This window comes from Ranitomeya variabilis, chromosome 7, assembly GCF_051348905.1.
Source record: "Ranitomeya variabilis isolate aRanVar5 chromosome 7, aRanVar5.hap1, whole genome shotgun sequence".
Lineage (NCBI taxonomy): Eukaryota > Metazoa > Chordata > Amphibia > Anura > Dendrobatidae > Ranitomeya > Ranitomeya variabilis.
In genome coordinates, this window is record NC_135238.1 from 93,515,520 (window position 1) to 93,537,947 (window position 22,428).

Sequence of the window (22,428 nt, forward strand, 5' to 3'; positions counted from 1 at the left end):
GCCATTCACAAAGCTCAGGAGAGGGAGGCCATTCACAGAGCCGAGGAGAGGGAGGCCATTCACAGAGCTCAGGAGAGGGAGAGGGAGGCCATTCACAGAGCCGAGGACAGAGCTCAGGAGATGGCATTGCTGGAGAGGCAGATCGCTTTGGAAGCAGCTAGAAGCTCCAGACAGACTGTAACCCCAGCACCCACCATGAGGGAACTCCCCAGAGTGTCCCGCAAAGACTTCAAGCCATTTAATGAGGCTTCAGGAGACATCGAGGGCTTCTTCCAGGACTTTGAGCATCAGTGTCGATTAATGGAAGTCCCGGACAGAGAGCGAGTCCGACATCTGGTGGGGCTCTTAGAGGGTGGAGCTGCCGCAGCCTATAGAGCTATGGGCCCTCGAGAGAACTGTGAGTATGCGGAGATTATACTGACTATTCTAGAACATTATGCTGTGACACCAGACACTTACAGGACCCAGTTCCGTACTTTAGCCTGCGATGAGGAAGTGTCTTTCAAGATGTATGCCCACAGACTCAAACAAATATGTAATCGCTGGCTGGAAGCAGAGGAGGCCTTAACCTGGGAGACCTTTCTCCAGGTTATCCTAAAAGAGCAGTTTTACTTCAAGTGCCCTGCTGAGATCCGGGAATGGGTGCGTGAGAGGAGACCAGCCACTGTGGAGGAAGCTGCAGCTCTAGCTGATGAGGTTCTCACCATCAAGCCTCAGTGGAAAAAACTACTACTCAGTGAGAAAAAAAACTACCAGCCCCCCAACGCTGGCAGCCCCTGGTCCTTCGGCCTCCAATATTTACCATCCCACTAGACCACCAACTCATGGTGACCTTCATGTGACTGTGCCTCGCACTACTCCTGCTCCACCTTTGGGAATACGACATGGAGGAAGAATCCCAGAGCGCAGATGTTATGGATGTGGGCAGCCTGGGCATCTGCAATTCCAATGTCCAGGTGTTCGGAGGCAGAACCGCTACAGACTGCCTTTGCCCGTTCATTATCTACAGACCCCCTCACCATGAGAAGGGCTGGATATAGTCCCTGATGACTTGCCAAGTGACTTGGATACCCTGGATCCCCTACCAGGAGTCTATGGGGTGCGAGCCCCAGCCACCTGTTCTTCTGAGCTTCAGCACAAGCATCTACAGGAGGTCGTGCTGGATGGCCAAAAAGTTGTTGGCTTCCGTGACACTGGGGCTTTCCTCACCATAGCCGATCCCCGAGTAATTCAACCAGAAGCAATTCAAAAGGGACCAGGAATTGCTATTGAATTGGCTGGAGGCACCCAGAGACATATTCCAAGAGCGAGTGTGACCCTGGATTATGGCTTTGGGGCCAAACAATGTATGGTCGGTGTGATGAGCGGCCTCCCTGCAGATGTTCTTCTGGGAAATGATGTGGGAAATCTTCAATGCCACTATGTCGGTGCGGTAACCAGAAGTCAAGCCAAGAGGGCAGCGGATGTGGACGTGTACAACCCATCCATGGAAATGAGGCCACCAGAAATGCCGTCACAGCCGGTGAGTGATTATTCTTGTGGGGATAATATGAATGTTACTTGGGATAAAGTTCAGTTTAGAAAAGAGGTAGAGACTGACCCCACCCTTGCTAGTTTTAGAGCTCGAGCTGAGATAGGGCAGCTAGGGGAGAACGGGGAAAGAATTATCAGAGAAAATGGACTTCTATATCGGGTTACCAATGCCGACTCCCTAGATAAGCCCTGGACATATAGCAAACAGCTGATTATTCCTCAGAAGTACAGAATTCCCCTATTACACCTTGCTCATGACATTCCTATGGCTGGCCATCAAGGCAAAACGCGCACGGAGAGACGATTGACTCAAACTTTCTATTGGCCGGGGATTTCCCAAGCCGTAGCGCATTTCTGCCGAACTTGTGACATATGTCAGCGTAGAGGGCGACCCGGAGATCACCCAAAGGCACCCCTGCAACCTCTCCCTATAATAGAAGAACCCTTTCAAAGAGTAGCTGTCGATATCATTGGACCTCTTGCTAAGCCAAGTAAATCTGGGAAGCAGTACATTCTCACTGTCGTGGACTATGCCACCCGATATCCAGAAGCTGTGGCCTTGTCAAGTATTTCTGCAGCCAAGGTGGCCGAGGCCTTGGTTACCATCTTTACCCGAGTAGGATTCCCCAGTGAGATCTTGTCAGACCAAGGCTCCCAGTTCATGTCAGAGCTGGTCCAGTGCCTGTGGCGCACTTGTGGAGTACGAGCGATCCGAACGACCCCGTATCATCCCCAAACAAATGGACTTTGTGAACGATTCAATGGCACTCTGAAGAATATGCTAAGGGCCTTCACGGACAGAGATTCAGACTGGGAGAAGTACCTACCCCATCTCTTGTTTGCCTATCGGGAAGTTCCCCAGGAGTCCACTGGGTTTTCCCCCTTTGAACTACTCTATGGAAGAAAGGTCCGAGGACCCTTAACCCTGCTCAAGGAATACTGGGAGGGGCAAGTTAAGGATACAGGAGCCCCTGTTGTCCCTTATGTCCTAAAGCTGCGAGAAACCCTGGCTCAACTTGCTAGTTTTGCCCAGAGTCATGTGCGGATGGCTCAAACCAGACAGACGACATGGTATGACCGTAAAGCACGCTATCGGGAGTTTGTAGAAGGACAACAGGTCTTAATGATTGTTCCCCATCGGCAGAATAAACTGCAGACCACATGGGAGGGTCCCTTCTGGGTTCTCCGAAAACTAAATGACACCAATTATCTTCTTGCTTTAGATGATCAGGGGCTAAGACAAAAGACTGTTCATGTGAATATGATTAAGGAGTACCATGACAGGAACATTCCAATGATAGCAAGCTGCCAGCTGGCTTCAGAAGATGGTCAAGAGGATGAGGACTCCCTACCTGATCTCGTGGAAGCAGCGAGAGCCCCATCCACTGTGGAACAGGTTCCACTGGGAGATCACCTGGATTCCTTACAGAAAAAACAGATGCTGGGAGTGCTTCAACAGAGACGGGCTGCTTTCTCATCCCAACCAGGTCGAACCACCATCACCCAACATCATGTGGACACTCAGGGTATCCGTCCCATACAACAGGCTCCTTACCGGGTACCTAAATCAGTTCGACACACCATGCAGCACGAACTGGAGGAGATGTTACAGCTTGGGGTAATCCAGGCCTCCCATAGCCCTTGGGCCTCTCCTGTGGTGTTAGTACCCAAGAAGGATGGGAGTACTCGGGTTTGTGTGGACTATCGACGACTAAACGACCATACCGTCAGTGATCCGTACCCAATGCCCCGTATTGACGAACTTCTAGACCGCCTGGCTGGGTCCCGATATGTCACCTTGGATCTCAGTAAGGGCTACTGGCAAATCCCTCTGACGGAGGAAGGGAGAGAACGGTCCGCTTTTATAACCCCCTTTGGTCTGTATGAATTTCTAAACATGCCCTTTGGAATGAAGACTGCCCCTGCAACCTTCCAGAGAATGGTGGACCAGATCCTCCGGGGATGTGGTGACTTTGCTTGTGCCTACTTGGATGATATCGCAATCTTCAGCCAGACGTGGGAAGAACATCTGAACCAAGTAGCCATTATTCTTGACCTGCTTCTTGCAGCAGGCCTAACCATTCGACCAGATAAATGCCAATTGGGGATGGGTGAAGTTCAGTACCTAGGGCATAGAGTGGGAGGAGGGAAGCTCCGTCCTGAACCTGCCAAAATCCAAGCTATTAGAGACTGGCCTGTACCCCAAACTAAGAAACAAGTTATGGCTTTTTTGGGCACTGCCGGTTATTACCGAAAATTTGTTTCTCATTTCAGCACGGTGGCCAAGCCTCTTACCGACCTGACCAAGAAAACGATGCCCCGGCTGGTGGTCTGGACTCCAGCCTGTGATGAGGCTTTTAACCGGCTGAAGGATGCTCTGGTCTGCGACCCTGTTCTGGCTGCTCCAGACTACAAGAGGAGATTCATTGTGCAGACTGATGCCTCTGCTTATGGACTGGGAGCTGTACTCAGCCAGGTGAATGCAGCTGGGGATGAGCACCTCATTGCCTACCTCAGCCGGAAATTGCTGGACCGAGAAGTGGCCTATGCCACTGTTGAAAAAGAATGTCTGGCTGTAGTGTGGGCCCTCAGGAAACTAAGACCGTATCTGTATGGACGAGAATTCACTGTGGTTACTGATCACAATCCCCTCATCTGGCTGAACAGAGTCTCTGGGGACAATGGACGCTTACTACGATGGAGCCTGGCTCTGCAGCCCTATAACTTTACCATACAGTATAGAAGAGGCAGCCAACACCAAAATGCAGATGGACTGTCCAGGCAAGAGGAGCCCTGAGCCTGGTCAGCCATGCCTGTGTGTACTTAACCAGCGACCTGTAGAGGTCCCTAGTACGTACACAAATTGGGAGGGGAAGGGATTGTCATGATATGTACTTTTGCCCTGTCCTGTATTTGAATAATATGCCATTTGATGTATGTAACTGTTCTCGGGTTTCTATTAGCTGTAATATATGTATTTTCTTGTGCTTTGAGTTAATCTGTAACAAAATGTCTCCTTCCCCCAATACTTGCAGCCCTAAGCTATAATGTAATTAAGCTTTGTCAACATCACTAGGAAGGAATAGCCATTCTTCCTCACAGCAGGTGGCTAGTCAAATGTACATACTACGGAGCCGACTAGTCTGGAATCTTCTGTTGGACCCAGCCATTGAATAGAAGGTGTGACCCCTACCCCCCTTCATGGGTGGATCCCAGGAGCTCAGACAATCCATTCTTATTTTGAGATCAGATGTGAGTTGACTTTTGAAGAAGAAGGAGTGGGGATTCTTAGCTGAGGAAAGACCCCATATCCATCTGTGACTGCGGAAGCGAACGGGGCGAGACTTGAGCTGAGGACATATCTCGTCGTTCGTGGGATTGTTTTGGGATCCCTTGGACTCGTGTGGACTATTGCTTTGTTAGCTGGCACAAGGATTATCGGGAGGTGCCCCGAACCTGTTCCGTTGGACTAATTGTGGACTCTGTAGATCTACCTGCATGTGTTGTTCCAGCGTTCTTGATAATAAATCTGTGGAATCATCCATTGGCCTGTTGTCCCTTCTTGCTCTGCCATACACCCCGTCACAGCAGGTTGAGCTGTTTTATGTGGTATCAGTGCTCCAAGCACAGCAGGCCTACACTGATCCCTCACCCACCTCGTCTAACTATCACGATCAATTGAAAGCTGTAAATGCTGGCCCAGACTACGATACCTCATTGTCTGTCCCTCATTTGATGTGTTTTGGCAGCTTTTGGGGCCATTAGAAGGTGTTGTGCATGAGATTGTTTTTGCCTCCCATTGGCTTGAATGGCATTCAGATATGTTTGCCGAATATATGCATGTGAATAAGTTAAAAATCAGCTCACCCCTGAGGCGTAATTCCAGTCCAGGATAGGAGCACAGGAATCCTGCTGCTGCACAGCACTTGGCAACTTGGACAGTGGGAAAATGGATCCAGCTCACACACCAGAGTGTTGATAAAAATCTTTCATTCGGCTTTATTTGGAAAAATTCTTTTTAAAATGATACCAGTGTTCAAGAACTTTCTTGTTCGAAATGCGTATGGTTTTTCTTATACATCACCTATTTTATATTTGCAATGTTGTCTGAGACGTCCTAATTGATGTTGTACCATTTTTAAAAGAATTTTTCCAAATAAAGCCAAATTAAAGATTCGTATCAACACCCTGGTGTAGTACCCTACGTCTATAAGAACCTAGTACGAACAACTGTTCTATCAATTTCCCTCTCAGCTTAGTGACCTGCTATTTCAGCTCCTCATTTACACCAAAATAGGAAAACTTGGGTGTCAGCTCCCGGCTCTTGAGCAACCCCATTCATCACAGTCACACTGTCAAATGCACCTTTTAATGTAAGATTCTGCATTTGAGCAGTCCCAAAATTCCCCCCAGAAAACCCCAACTCAGGAATCTCTGCCTCATTGGTCACCGTCTCATCCTCGTCACCAGCAAGGACACACAGGGGGAACTCATCTGCCTCCAATTAATAATGGTTGAATGAGCTCCGGTCTGAGCCACTTGATACACCCGCCTTCCGCCATAAGTCCCAAACCAAGTCTCATGGGTCTCAGCCCCACAGTTTGTTTTTATGGACTCTCTGGCCACTGGGTAGTCCTTAGCGTCCCCATGAATACAGCAGACACCCACGTTATCTTGAGATCAACTTGTGGGGGGAGGGTGGCTCTTACCAGGATCACCAAAGTTCCCGAGTCCTGACACCAGTACCCTATTTGTCACGAGACATGCTTGTAGCCCCTCACTGGGCTGATATTCCATACTGCAGCCTGGATAATAATAATAATAATCTTTATTTATATAGCGCCAACATATTCCGTAGCGCTTTACAGTTTAACAGCTTCAAACACAACAGTCGTAAGTAACAATGTTAACAATACAATAATTAAAGCAACACAAAACGACCCTGCTCGTGAGAGCTTACAATCAACAATGAGGTGGGGGAGATACAAAGTACAGGTGTGTATTTACAATGATGTATTTACAATGATGGTCCGGCCATCTTCAGGGATTGGGGGATAGATGGAAGTAGTGAATGGGCTACACTCAAACAAAATAACTGATTAGGGAACACGATAGGCCGCTCTGAACAAATGTGTTTTGAGGGAGCGCCTAAAACTATGCAAATTGTGGATGGTCCTAATTTCGTGGGGTAGAGAATTCCAGAGGATTGTCGCAGCACAGGAGAAGCCTTGGAGTCGGGAGTGGGAGGTACGGATTAGTGCAGAGGTTAGTCGAAAGTCATTTGCAGAGTGCAGAGGTCGGTTAGGCCGATAGACAGAAATGAGGGAGGCGATTAAGGGGGTGCCACACTGTGAAGAGCTTTGTGGGTGAGAACAAGTACTTTGAATTGTATCCTGTAATGAATGGGCAGCCAGTGTAATGACTGACGAAGAGCGGACGCGTTTGAGTAACGATTAGCTAGATAGATGACCCTGGCTGCTGCATTAAGGATAGACTGGAGAAGGGAAAGTCGAGTGATGGGGAGGCCAATTAATAGAGAGTTGCAGTAGTCCAGGCGGGAGTGGATCAGGGAGAGATGTATATGGGATGTGAAGGAGAGATCGGAGTCAAACATAACACCCAGACAGCGTGCCTGCTGCCGGGGTGTTATTATGGTGCCACCCATGGAGAGGGAAAGGTCAGGTTTAGGGAGGTTAGTAGATGGTTGGAGCAGAAGAAGTTCAGTTTTGGAGAGGTTGAGTTCCAGATAGAGAGGGGACATGATGTTGGAGACTGCGGAAAGACAGTCAGTGGTGATCTGTAGTACAGCAGGAGTAAGGCCAGGGGATGACGTGTATAGTTGTGTATCGTCGGCATAAAGATGGTACTGAAAGCCAAATCTGCTGATGGTCTGTCCAATTGGGGCCATGTAGAGGGAGAAGAGAAGGGGGCCAAGGACTGAGCCCTGGGGTACCCCGACAATGAGAGGAAGAGGAGATGAAGTGGAGCCAAAGAACAGAACACTGAAGGAGCGGTCAGAAAGATAGGAGAACCAGGAGAGAGCAGTGTCCTTAATGCCAAGTGACTGGAGCCTAGAGAGTAGGAGAGGGTGGTCAACAGTGTCGAAAGCTGCAGAAAGGTTGAGAAGAATGAGCAGAGAGAGGTCACCGTTACATTTTGCTGTCAGAAGGTCGTTGGTCACTTTGACGAGTGCACTTTCTGTCGAGTGTAGGGGGCGGAAGCCGGACTGTGAAGGGTCTAGGAGGGAGTGAATGGAGAGTTAACGGGTAAGGCGGGAGTAGACTAGGCGTTCCAAGAGTTTAGAGATGAAGGGGAGAATGGAGACCGGTCTGTAGTTGTTTGTGCAGGATGGGTCGAGGGTGGGTTTCTTTAGTAACGGAGTAATGATAGAGTGTTTGAAAGAGGACGGGAAAATGCCTGAGAAGTGTGAGAAATTAAAGATTGTAGTTAGGTGAGTAGTGACGACTGGAGAGAGAGACTGGAGATGTGAGGGAATGGGGTCGGTAGTGCATGTAGTCGGACGAGAAGAAGAGAGGAGCCTGGAGACTTCTTCTTCTGTGATGCAATCAAATGCGGATAGTGAGCCAGGGGAGAAGCAGGGAGGGATGGGAGTCACTGAACTTGGTGATTGGGAGCGGATTTCCTGACGGATATTGTCTATTATCTCGATAAAGTGGGAGGCCAGGTCATCAGCACAAATGTCTGTGATAGGGGCTTGAGCTTTTGGCCTGAGGAGGGAGTGAAAGGTGTCAAAAAGTTTCTTGGGGTTGTTGGATAGTGAGGAGATCAGAGTGGTGAAGTAGGTCTGTTTGGCGATATGAAGGGCAGAGTTATAGGTTTTTAACATAAATTTGAACTGTATGAAGTCTTCTGGTGTGCAAGTTTTCCTCCATAAGCGTTCAGGACTCCTAGAGCATCGCTGGAGAAATCGGGTTTGCGATGTGAGCCAGGGCTGTTTTACTCTGTGTTTGGAGGTTCTAAGGGTGAGGGGAGCTACCCGGTCTAGGGTGCTTCTAAGAGTGTCATTGTAGTGATGTACCGCCAGATCAGGACAGGAAAAAGAGGAGATTGGGGACAGTGATGAGTGTAAGGAGTCTGAAAGTGTATGAGGGTTAATGGTTTGTAGATTTCTGACTGAATGGTAGGTAGGAGGGTGCTGGGGTGAGCAAGGATTTGTGAGCATGAAGGAGAGAATGTTGTGGTCAGAGAGGGGAAGCGGTGAGTTATTTAGGTAGGAGATAGAACACAGCCGGACAAAGACCAGGTCAAGGGTGTTACCGTCCTTGTGTGTCTCAGAGGTTGAGAGCTGTGACAGGCCGAGCGAAGTGGTTAGTGATAGAAGCTGGGATGCAGATGTAGAAGTGGGGCTGTTTATGGGGATGTTGAAATCTCCCAGGATAAGGGTTGGGAGTTCTGAGGACATGAAGTGCGGCAGCCAGGCAGAGAAATGATCCAGGAAGTGGGTGGGCGAGCCTGGGGGCCGGTATATGACTGCTACTCTGAGGGAGAGGGGACGGAAGAACCTGATGGTGTGGACCTCAAAAGAAGGGAATGAGAGTGATGGAGTTGGTGGGATGACCTAGAAGGTGCATTGTGGGGAGAGGAGTATGCCGACTCCACCACCAGATGTGTTTGTGGGTCTCGGGGAATGGGAGAATTGTAGGCCACCATGGGAAATGGCAGCAGGGGAGACCGTGTCAGAATCCTGGATCCAGGTTTCAGTGAGGGCCAGTAGATTTAGAGAGTTGTTCAGAAAGTAGTTGTGCAGGAAAGGAAGCTTGTTACATACAGACCGTGGATTCCAAAGGGCACAATTAAAAGAAGGAGATGAGGGAGTGCAAGTAATATTAATAAGGTTAGAATGGTTTTGATGTGAGGTAGGGTAGCAGTTGAGGTTGTGGGATGGTGGACCAGGGTTAGGGGAGATGTCTCCCGAAATCAGTAGGAGTAGGATGATAAAAAGCAAGAAATTTTTGGAATTGTAAGAAGTTTTTTTGTGCAGTGTGCTTTGGCAAGACGGACTGAGGTTTTTCAGGATGGTGAGAAGTGCATGGGAGCTGTACAGGGAAGAGGGAAGGAGAAAAGAGCTGATATGTATGAGTCGTGATGGAGGGGGGATTGGGCGGTGAAAGTGGATTGCAAGGGAACATAGGAGGATAGGAATAAAGCACATGGAGAGCAGAGTGTGGGTTACCTGACTCCTGCCCTGACTAACTGCCATGGAATAACTGCCCAGGCATAGGCATAATACGAACAGCGCCTCCCCATGCTGCAGTCCATCTGTTCGGAGGAATGTTATGGACCTGGTGGTTAGGAGCACCTGGAATGACCTGATGGTTAAACTAGACGACAGGGCAAGCTCTGGGAAGTGGGATCTCTGCTGACCGCAAACCCTAATCCTATCACACACACTAGAAATAGCCGTGGAGCATACCTAACTCTCCCTAGACGCCTCTTCACAGCCTAAGAGCTAACTACCCCTAAAGATAGGAAATAAAGCCTTACCTTGCCTCAGAAAAATACCCCAAAAGGAAAAGGCAGCCCCCCACAAATATTGACTGTGAGTTAAGAGGAAAGTCACAAACACAGGAATGAAACAGGTTTCAGCAAAGGAGGCCAGTCTTCACTAAATAGACAGAGGACAGGAAAGGGATCTATGCGGTCAGCACAAAAAACTACAAAAAACCACGCAGAGTATGCAAAAAGACCCCCACACTGACTCACGGTGCGGAGGTGCCACTCTGCACCCCAGAGCTTCCAGCTAGCAAGGCAATATCATGATAGCAAGCTGGACTAGAACTTAGCAAGTACGAAGAAATATATTCAGTACACAATGAACAACAAATGAACTAGCAGGGACTTAGCTTCTGCTGGAGTAGACAGGTCATCAGAAAGATCCGAGAGAGATCTGAAAAAGTACTGATACATTGACAGCTGGCATGAAGTAACGATCTGAGTGGAGTTAAATAGAGAAGCCAGCCTAGCCGCAAACGAGAGCAGCTGAGGAAGCAACCTCAAGAACCAGCAGTTCCACTCACAGCCACCAGAGGGAGTCCACGGACAGAACTCGCCGAAGTACCATTCATGACCACAGGAGGGAGTTCGAGAACGGAATTCACAACAGAGGAAATAGGAATATGGATGGCTATGTGCGCTGGACCATGACATCGTCAACAATTTAAGCCCTTAGCAGCAGCCTTTGGCAAACCCTAAGCAACCCCTTGGGGTCTTGGACTTCCCCCCAGTTGTGGTTCTATTACCCTTCTTTTGAGAGACTGGCTTCTTCTGGGTACCACAGTACGGGGATGTAACAAAGCACAGTTTACTTAAGGACTTCTCGACCACCAGGTACCTTTCCACTAAGCCAACCAGGTCATCCACATTCTGAGGGTCTCCCTGAGCAACCCAGGTCTGCACTGGCCTAGGAAGGGAGTGAATAAATTTGTCTATAACATCTCACTCGACTCTGGCTGCAACAACTTCTCTACTGGAAGGGAACGAGGGGGTTTGTCACCAGAATACGCCCAGTGGTGGTCCCTTTGAATTCTAACAGCAATAGTCATGCCTGAGCATGCCAATATCTCAGTTTTTAATTTGGCATACTCCTGTGCATCCTGTAAGGTCAGGTCATAATAAGCTTTTTGGGGTTAAATAGGAGACCAGCACCTCCACCCACTGCTCCAGCAGCAGCTTCTCCCTCTCTGCTACTCTTTCAAACACAGTCAAAAATGCCTCCACCTCATCACCTGGAGTCATCTTTTTCATGGCTCGTCTTACGAACTTCCAGATGTAGAAGTCATCACCTGGACTTGGGGGAGGGTCTGCCAGCCTCCCACAAACTGCCTCTGCGAGCAACTCAATCTCCTGCTACTGTTGTCAGAACTGGTCTCGTTGCTGCTGCTTCTTGTTGCTGCTGCTTCTGTTGTGGAGCTGTTGTTGCTGCTGCTGTTGTTGGAGCTGCTGCTGTTGTTGCATCTGTTGCATAAGCAGCTTACCTGTCTTCTGATGTGCCAGCTTGTGCTGTGCTTACACAAGATGCTTAAGCAGGTCCTCCATGCTGTCTGACTTTGCTTACTGGTTCACTGCCAACTTCACCCAAGACATACAGGTTATCCACAGCCGTCACACTTGCTCCATAGGGAAGTTGCCCGCACCTCTAGCATGAACTGTGGTAGATCAGTTCACTCGGCTGCTCACGGAAGTAGACACAGGTATGTTTCTTCTGCTTGTTTATTTAAAATAAGGCATAAACCACTGCAGGCTCAACAAAATAAACTCGGCCATTCTGGCATAACGGGAAACCAAAAGATAAAATATAGCACTGTCAATATGTCTGCGGGGATTTACCCACTTGGGATACAACAAATAGGCTGACTACGGTTTAACACAGAATACATTTCTGGAGCTGCCAGCTCCAGACACACCAAACGAACGACTCAGAAAGCTTTGCATTTAACTTATAAACCCCACCCTGGGAAGGAGATATGATGAAAATCATTCCACCTGCTGTTCAGCTGTTCACTTAAAAGCCTAGCTCTTAAAATGGCTGATTAACCCCTCTCAGCAATTAGTGTGCTGCAGCAATAGCTGATAGCCTCAGTGAAATATATCTCCTCTTAAGTACTTTGTCAGTGACTTTGTCACAAATGGCATGTTAAAAGTTTGGGCACCTCAGGTTAAAATTACTGCTATTGTGAACAGCTAAGCAAGTTGAAGATGAAATGATCTCTAAAAGACCTAAAGTTAAAGATGACACATTTCTTTTGTATTTTTGGCAATATATATATATATTTTTTTTTTTTTTTCATTTTTTACATTTTAAAAATTACAAAAAGGAAAATGGTCAGATGCAAAAGGTTGGGCACAGTGGGAGACTTGTGTGCTCAGATAACTTTGACAAAGGTTTCAAACCATAATTAGCCTGTTTGGGTTATGGCTTGTCTACTATCATCATTAGGAAAGGCCAGGTGATGCAAATTTCCCAGCTTTAAAAAAAAACCAACCTTCCTCTAACCTTGTGCCAAAAATAGCAGCCATGGGTTCTGCTAAGCAGCTACCTAGCACTCTGAAAATTAAATTGGTGGAGACCAACAAAGCAGGAGAAGGCTATAAAAGGATAGCAAAGCGTTTTCAAGTTGCTCTTTCCTCAGTTCGAAATGTAATTAAGAAACGGCAGTTAACAGGAACAGTGGAGGTCAAGATAAGGTCTGGAAAACCAAGCAGCAAAATTTCCGTGACAGCTGCTCGTAGGATAGCTAGAGAGACAAATCTGAACCCCCGCTTGACTGCAAAAGACCTTCAGGAAGATTACATACATATAATTAAAAGCTGTAAAAAAGTCTAAAATTCCACATCTGCGTACTTCAGTACATCACTTACCTTACACTTAATGGCTTTTTTATAGCCAAATCTTTTCTTGAACTGTTCATGCAGCTGGATATCAGTTAATGGAAGTCTTTTAGGCTTTAGCGTGCATATTATTCCATTAATAGCTCCCCACCATTGTTTTTTCAGCATTGTTTGGTAAAAATCTTCAAGGTAAATTGAAAGGACATGATAGCTACAAGAAAACAAAAGTATTTAAAAAAAGTTATTCTTTTGTTAAAAACAAACAAACAAATAAGCTGTAGAATTAAAATCCTACTCTACTCCAGTCTTACCGCACCATTATTTTCATAAATCAAGACTATAAATTTATGGTGCTGCCTTATCTGTTTCATTGTATATGAGTTGGTGACTCTAGGTAAGCACCTGTTCAGACCTGATTTAGATTTGGATGTGACGGTCAGTTTTTTTTATATTTGTATTAGCTTTCTGACTGAGCACTCTGTCCCATAACCTTAGGTGCTTTTAATTGCAGCAGGATTCTACCCCTCTACAGAGATATAGAGTTCAGTCAAGGAGAGGATTCACATTAGGTTCCCAGAGAAATTTAGACTCTCTAAGAGAGGATTGACATTAGGTCTTGGCAATGAGAAACGCCTTAACGTGGCGGACAGGTACATATGAATTGGCCAATTCATGCGCTAAGCATTCTCAATTTTTCATATTTCTAGTGCAGCAATGCAATTCAATTTTCATATTTTATGTTTGAATGCTACAGCCCTACAGAGTGCTGGCTTATCTGTTTCATTATAAATTTATGACTCCATTACTTAACACATTTCTTAAATCCAGCTTTATAAGGATACACATTACTATTCTGTGTACGTTGGGTATAATGACATCGTTCTGTTTCCGGCTCATTACTGCTGATCTAAGCAGACAACAGAGTGCGTGCTGTCAATTTGCCCATCGCTCAGTGTAAAGTGTGGGGACTAACCCAGTTCCTCAAACGAGAGTCAGCAATTACACATCTTTTCAGGGAGGGGGTAGAGGCTGTGACAGTGACTGCAGCCTCTGCCCCCTGATGATGCGTTGTTTGAATATCCCAGCATGCACTGAGATTCTTCAACAAGGCATCATCAAACAGGAAGTAGGGAAAGAATATATAAAAAAACAGTTAGTGTAGTTGGGAAACAATTTGGATTTTTTAATTAAAGTATATTACAAAATAGTTTAGATTATCGCACTAAATAAATAAGGATTTAGCATGAAAATTACTTTGCCTTCAGACTACCCCTTTCTGACCTCAGACGGGATAGTACGTCCGAGGTCAGATCCCCTGCTTTGATGCGGGCTCCGGCGGTGAGCCCGCATCAAAGCCGGCATATGTCATCTGCATTGAACAGCTGACATGTGCCCGCAATAGTGGTGGGTGGAATCGTGATTCACCTGCCGCTATTAACTAGTTAAATGCCGCTGTAAAACGCTGACAGCGGCATTTAACTAGCGCTTCCCGCCATCCAGCCGGAAATGCGCTCATCGCTGACGTGATCGGGGGTCAGTGATGCGTCGGCATGACAACCAGAGGTCTATTGAAGACCTCTATGGTTGTTGATGCCGGATGGCTGTGAGCGCCACCCTGTGGTCGGCGCTCATAGCAATGCAACAACTCTACTACATAGGAGCGATCTGAGCTTCGCTCCTATGTAACATAGTAACATAGTTATTAAGGTTGAAGGAAGACTTTAAGTCCATCTAGTTCAACCCATAGCCTAACCTAACATGCCCTAACATGTTGATCCAGAGGAAGGCAAAAAAAAACCATGTGGCAAAGAGTAAGCTCCACATTGGGGAAAAAAATTCCTTCCCGACTCCACATACGGCAATCAGACTAGTTCCCTGGATTAACGCCCTATCAAGGAATCTAGTATATATAACATGTAACATTATACTTTTCAAGAAAGGCATCCAGTCCCCTCTTAAATTTAAGTAATGAATCACTCATTACAAGATCATACGGCAGAGAGTTCCATAGTCTCACTGCTCTTACAGTAAAGAATCCGTGTCTGTTATTATGCTTAAACCTTCTTTCCTCCAGACGTAGAGGATGCCCCCTTGTCCCTGTCTCACATCTATGATTAAAGAGATCATCAGAAAGGTCTTTGTACTGTCCCCTCATATATTTATACATTAAAATAAGATCACCCCTTAGTCTTCGTTTTTCCAAACTAAATAGCCCCAAGTGTAATAACTAGTGTTGAGCGATACCGTCCGATACTTGAAAGTATCGGTATCGGAAAGTATCGGCCGATACCGGCAAAGTATCGGATCCAATCCGATACCGATACCCGATACCAATACAAGTCAATGGGACTCAAGTATCGGACGGTATTCCTGATGGTTCCCAGGGTCTGAAGGAGAGGAAACTCTCCTTCAGGCCCTGGGAACCATATAAATGTGTAAAAGAAAGAATTAAAATAAAAAATATCGCTATACTCACCTGTCCGACGCAGCCGGGACCTCAGCGAGGGAACCGGCAGCGTTGTTTGTTTAAAATTCGCGCTTTTACTTGGTTACGTGAATTCCCGGCTTGTGATTGGTCAGGGCGGCCATGTTGCCGGGACGCGGACCAATCACAGCAAGCCGTGACGAAATTACGTCACGGCTTGCTGTGATTGGTCCGCGTCCCGGCAACATGGCCGCCATTAACCAATCACAAGCCGTGACGTCACGGGAGGCTGGACTTGCGCACTTTTTAAAAAACGCGCGTGTCCAGCCTCCCGTGACGTCACGGCTTGTGATTGGTTAATGGCGTCCATGTTGCCGGGACGCGGACCAATCACAGCAAGCCGTGACGTAATTTCGTCACGGCTTGCTGTGATTGGTCCGCGTCCCGGCAACATGGCCGCCCTGACCAATCACAAGCCGTGACGTCACGGGAGGCTGGACTTGCGCACTTTTTAAAAAACGCGCGTGTCCAGCCTCCCGTGACGTCACGGCTTGTGATTGGTTAATGGCGTCCATGTTGCCGGGACGCGGACCAATCACAGCAAGCCGTGACGTAATTTCGTCACGGCTTGCTGTGATTGGTCCGCGTCCCGGCAACATGGCCGCCCTGACCAATCACAAGCCGGGACGTCACTGGAGGCTGGACACGCGCGTTTTTTAAAAAGTGCGCAAGTCCAGCCTCCCGTGACGTCACGGCTTGTGATTGGTTAATGGCGGCCATGTTGCCGGGACGCGGACCAATCACAGCAAGCCGTGACGTAATTTCGTCACGGCTTGCTGTGATTGGTCCGCGTCCCGGCAACATGGCCGCCCTGACCAATCACAAGCCGGGAATTCACGTAACCAAGTAAAAGCGCGAATTTTAAACAAACAACGCTGCCGGTTCCTTCGCTGAGGTCCAGGCTGCGTCGGACAGGTGAGTATAGCGATATTTTTTATTTTAATTCTTTCTTTTACACATTTTTACATTAATGTTGTTTCGATACCGATACCCGATATCACAAAAATATCGGATCTCGGTATCGGAAATTCCGATACAGCAAGTATCGGCCGATACCCGATACTTGCAGCATCGGAATGCTCAACACTAGTAATAACCTATCTTGGTATTGCAGACCCCCAGTCCTCTAATAACCTTGGTCGCTCTTCTCTGCACCCGCTCTAGTTCAGCTATGTCTTTCTTATACACCGGAGACCAGAACTGTGCACAGTATTCTAAGTGTGGTCGAACTAGTGACTTGTATAGAGGTAAAATTATGTTCTCCTCATGAGCATCTATGCCTCTTTTAATGCATCCCATTATTTTATTTGCCTTTGTAGCAGCTGCCTGACACTGGCCACTAAATGTGAGTTTGTCATCCACCCATACACGCAGGTCTTTTTCATTAACGGTTTTGCCCAGAGTTTTAGAATTAAGCACATAGTTATTCATCATATTAATTCTACCCAAGTGCATGACCTTACATTTGTCCCCATTAAAGCTCATTTGCCATTTATCAGCCCAAGCTTCTAGTTTACATAAATCATCCTGTAATATAAAATTGTCCTCCTCTGTATTGATTACCCTACAGAGTTTAGTGTCATCTGCAAATACTGAAATTCTGCTCTGAATGCCCCCTAGCAGAGGCGATCGAGTTGTGGCAGCTTCTAGACTCCCATGGAGGCTATTGAAGCATGGCAAAAGTAAAAAAAATGTTTTAAAAAATATGAAAAAAAAAAAAGAATATAAGAGTTTAAATCACCCCCTTTCGCCCCATTCAAATTAAAACAATAAAAATAAAATCAAACCTACACATATTTGGTATCGCCGCATTCAGAATCGCCCGATCTATCAATAAAAAAAAAAGGATTAACCTGATTGCTAAATAGCGTAGTGAGAAAAAAATACGAAACGCCAGAATTATGTTTTTTGGTCACCGTGACATTGCATTAAAATGCAATAACGGGCGACCAAAAGAACGTATCTGCACCAACGTGTTATAATTAAAAACATCAGCTCGGCACGCAAAAAATAAGCCCTCACCTGACCCCAGATCACAAAAAATGGAGACACTACGGGTATCAGAAAATGGCACAATTTTGTTATGTTTTGTTTTTTTAGCAAAGTTTGGAATTTTTGTTCACCACTTAGATAAAAAATAACCTAGACATGTTTGGTGTCTATGAACTCATACAGGAAAGGTATATATCTTGGTACTGTGTTAGCCAGTAGATAGAAAAATATTTAGAATTGAGAGTCCTCAGTGGTTGATACCTTTTAATGGCTAACTGAAAAGATGGTAACAAATTGCAAGCTTTTGAGACTACACAGGTCTCTTCATCAGGCGTAGACTAAAAGAAATTCTGAAGAATCACATACCGTATTTATGCACAACATAGCAGAGAAAAAAACCCCCACCATGGATAAGACAGGTGGCATGAAGCAGAATTACCATGAGAGATAAACAGTTATGTCCATAAATATTGGGCCAGTTCTTAAATAAGGAATGTTTTGTTGTCCTCTGATTGGGGTCTGGTTCTGTTGTGAATTTGCCCCTTAAGGTACCTTCACACTAAGCGATGCTGCAGCGATACATACAACGATGCTGATCGCTGCAGCGTCGCTGTTTGGTCGCTGGAGAGCTGTCACACAGACCGCTCTCCAGCGACCAACGATGCCGAGGTCCCCGGGTAACCAGGGTAAACATCGGGTTGCTAAGCGCAGGGCCGCGCTTAGTAACCCAATGTTTACCCTGGTTACCAGTGTAAAATGTAAAAAAACAAACAGTACATACTTACCTTCGCGTCCCCCGGCGTCCGCTTCCCTGCACTGACTGAGTGCCGGCCCTAACAGCAGAGCGGTGACGTCACCGCTGTGCTGTACTTTTAGTTTACGGCCGGCGCTCAGTCAGTGCAGGAAGCGGACGGCGAGGGACGTGACGGACATCAGAGGGTGAGTATGTACTGTTTGTTTTTTTTTACTTTTACGATGGTAACCAGGGTAAACATCGGGTTACTAAGCACGGCCCTGCATTCACAACATCATGTTAATTCCTACTGCAATGAGTTTTCATTTTTGGGCTTTTTTTTTTTTTCTCCCTTCTTCAAAGTATTATAAGTTTGTTTTTTCCTGCCTAAACAGCCATTTTAGATTTTTTTTTTCTCTTTTGAGGCAAGATGCAGTTTTAAATTCTACCATTTGTTGTATCATTCATTTTGACAATTATGGCAAAATAAAACATACATAGTTTTTTAATTTAGTGGTGAAAAATAAATCTGAAATTTGCACAAGAAAGTGGTTTGTTTCACCATTTTCTAAACAATAACTTTTTTATTTTTGTGACAATGGAACTATGTTAGGGCTTGTGTTTAAAAGACACACTTTCTTTGCATCCCATCCTGTACTGATACTCACAGACTAGATGATTGACTAGAGCATGAAGAAAAGAACATTGTTTGCGTAAAAAAACGTGGACATTCAGTATTCTGAATTGTATGCAATTTTGACAAAGCTCACTTTGCCAAATTATTTTGGCTACCAATTTTAAACCAAATGTTAATCTTTCAATTTTTTTTTTAACTTACCTCTTTCCTCCAAATGTTATGACAGGAATAGGGTAGTGATCCCTGTAAGCTGTGTCAAGGTTAAGGAGCTCAATACCATGCTCTGTAGCCATAGTACATATTTCTTCATAAGCAGCCTAAAAGGAAAAAACAGAGCTATTATACACATAACTGATTGGTAGTCTACTTATAAGCATTTTTTTTTTACAACACAAAGGTGATTAAGTAAAAGAAGAACAAAATATAATACATCTCTATCATATTTTTGGACTATAAGACGCACTTTTTCCCAAAAAATGTTGAAGGAAAGTGGGGGTTGCGTCTTACAGTCCGGATGTACCCTACATGTTTTAATTTTTAAATGTAAAAAACAGACACATAATTCATTCATTTCATCAACAATATTGGCAAAAAAATAATAAAAAAAGAGTATGAAAAAAGTATGAAAATTGGCCCCAAGTATCACAAAAGCAAAGCTGTTTTACAGCTCTTTAAACTACTGCTTCTGGTTAGGAATGAGGATAAAATGATCTGGTTTTCTTCTGGTTAAAACCTTTAAAAAGAAAGTGAAGTTGAGTTTTCTGCTATCTCACCATTTAGACTTTGTGTTAGACTTTCTGCTTCTGAGCTAGAAGTCATCAATGTGTGGGAGAGACTGGGAGTGTGATATGTTAGGCCAGCTTCACATGCCTTGATATTTCCGCAACCGGTAAACACGGTATCGGAGATCTCCGTATCCGTGTGTCCATGTGATACATCCATGTGGCACACATGTGGCAACCGTGTGCCGCATCAGGACACAAGGACGGCCGCCGGGAAGTAGCGCTGAAGTAAGTCCTTTGCCCCTGCTTGTGGTGTGGAAGCCGGCTGTTATCAGTTCTCCCCTGCTCGACATTGGGAGTGGAGCTTCTGTGACTAGCGGTGACATCAGCGAAGCTCCGCTCCCAGCGTTTCATTCATTCACCAGTATTTTACAGCCGGGAGTGGTTGCATTAGCAACGCTCCCGGTTGTAAACTGTTAATTCCCCTAGATATATGGATTACTGCATGGGACTGACAGTACGCCTTACAGGTAAGGTATATTGTTGGTTTATTTTTTTGACATTTTTTCCAGGAGATCGAGTGCTTCGCTTGGAATGGCAGAGTAATAAAGATGGAAAAAATGAGTACAGTATATTGTTTTATTTCATTAGAAGACTTTTTTTCTAACTGTGTGGTGTGTTTGATTAACCCTTTAACTACATAGGATTAGTAATGGATAGGTGTCTTATTGACACCTCTCCATTACTAAGCCAGCTTAATGTCACCATACAATAGGAAGGTGACATTAACTCCTCATTACCCCACTTGCCAACCCTACAGGGCAAGTGGGAAGAACGGAGCAAAGCTCAAGAATTGGCGCATCTAACAGATGCGCCTTTTCTGGGCAGCTGCGGGCTGCTTTTTTAAGGCTGGGGAGGCCCATATCCATGGCCCCTTATCAACCTGAGAATAGCAGCCCGCACCTGTGAGTTTTGCCAGGTTGGTAGTAAAATATAGGGGGGACCCCACATTTTTTTTTTACAGAATATTCATTTCTCTTCAGTATCGGCACATGTGACCGCCGGTCGCAGCAACGGGAAGCAGGTGGCTGACAGTGCGCAGTACTGAAGAGGAATGGATACTCACCGCTCTCTATGATGAATGATCCCGGTGAGTATTCTGGCAGCTGTGCTCTGCTTGTGAGCAGTGTATGCCGTCCCTGCCATGCGCTGTTTACAAGCATTAAGCAGCTGCTAGCAACGGAGCAGGACATTGCAAGGGAGTGCCGTGTAAGTGAGTGTAATGTTTTGTTTTTTTTGTTTGTTTTTTTAATCTTTCCTGATGGGGCCATGCATACCAGGAGCGGAATGGGGCCAATTATAAAAGAAAAAATGAGACCAATCAAACCAGGAACAGGATGGGGCCAATTATAAAAGAAAAAGGATCGGGCCTATTATACCAGGACCAGGATGGGGCCAATTATAAAAGAAAAAGAATGGGGCCAATCATACCAGGCCCAAGATGGGGCCAATTACACCACAATAGGGATGGGACCAATCAAATCAGGACCGTGATGGAGCCAATCATACCAGGACTGGCATGGGGTCATGCATACCAGGACCAAGATGGTGCCAATCACACCAGGATAAGGATGGGGCCACGCATACCAGGATAAAGGATATTACAGTACAAAATTGACCATTTATTTGCTTCAGTTTTTGTTTCCAAATTTCCTCCTCTAAAATTTACGTGCATCTTAGGCTTCTTTCACACTTCCGTCGGCAGGCGGCCGTCATATTGCGTCGATGTGACGTATCGACGGATGTGCACAAAATAGTGAAAAACGTGTGTAGCACATCCAGTGTTTTGACGGATGCGTCGAATTAGGTGCTGCCTGAATTAGAGTGTATAAAATTCTGGAGAGAGAGAGGGGGAGAGGGAGAGAGAGAGAGAGCGCGCGAGAGAGAGAGATTTCCCCGACTAGGAAATCCTTCCAGGAAATCCTTCCAGGCATGCTCAGAATAGAAAAACGGGATACGTCACTGGATACCTGTTTTTGATGGTCAGCGACGGATCCTGCGTCCATGAGCTTCCATTATAGCCGACAACGGGCAGCGCAGGACCACGTCGCTGAGCGATTTTCTAACGTGCAAAAAAAAACGTTTCTCTGAACGTTTTCTCCGCTCGACGGACAGCAATTCTCCAACGGATCCAGTGCACGACGGATGAAACGGATGGCTATCCAACTGTCATGTCGGACGCTGTTCACACAAGGGCGTCCGACAGACAGCGGTAATTCCACTTTTGTCCACTATGCGCTCAGTGGCGTCGGCTAGATTCTTTCTAGCTGGTCCGGGGTTAATTTAGCTGGTACTCGGATTGGAAGCTGGGTCACGCCCACTGCCATTAAATAGTTCTGCTGAACATTGGGCGTCTCCGATTATAGCTTCTGTCTTGTGCTTGGTTATCTCGGTCTGGAGTGGTGGTCTAGGAAAAAGAGTTTCGTATCTGGTGGTGTATTTCCCTTTGTCATATTTTCTCCTTCCTATATTTGTATTTGTTTTGCCCTGAGCATTTATAGTGTATTCCTGTGTGACTGCGGCGTGGTGTATATTTTCTGTTATCCTTGTCTGTGCTAACTGTGGGTATTGGTGTGGTCTCCTCACTGGGTGGTGGGTGGTGGTTTCAGCTTAGGGTTGAAACAGGAGACAGGGTGAGGATGGAGGCCCAGCCATGCACACCATCAGTGTAAACTCTGGGAGAGGGTCAGTCAGGGTTTCCCTAGTCTAAGGGAAATTGCAGGGGCCCAGTTTGTTAGCTTTTGCCTACCTAGGTCTCCCGTGACATTATAATCGGCCAGTATTATTTGAATTCCATGTATCCCATGACTTCCATAACCCGCCAGTTGGAGGCGCTGTCCCTACAGGTCACTGAGTTGAGGGGGGAAGTGCAGCAACAGGGATTAGTAGTATCTAATGTGCAAGCTGAAGCGACAGG

The 22,428-nt window shown here is 46.1% G+C and overlaps 1 protein-coding gene across 1 annotated transcript in view; it reads right to left on the bottom strand.

Annotated features, from left to right (window-relative positions):
• Positions 1–22,428, bottom strand: part of ANKAR (ankyrin and armadillo repeat containing) — an 898,322-nt gene that overhangs the window by 656,656 nt on the left and 219,238 nt on the right. Inside the window, exons 5-6 of the mRNA XM_077275585.1 lie at positions 18,931–19,046; positions 12,913–13,093 (exon numbers count right to left, since the gene is read on the bottom strand). Coding sequence (XP_077131700.1) covers positions 12,913–13,093; positions 18,931–19,046 — 297 coding nt within the window. The remainder of the gene's footprint in view (positions 1–12,912; positions 13,094–18,930; positions 19,047–22,428) is intronic.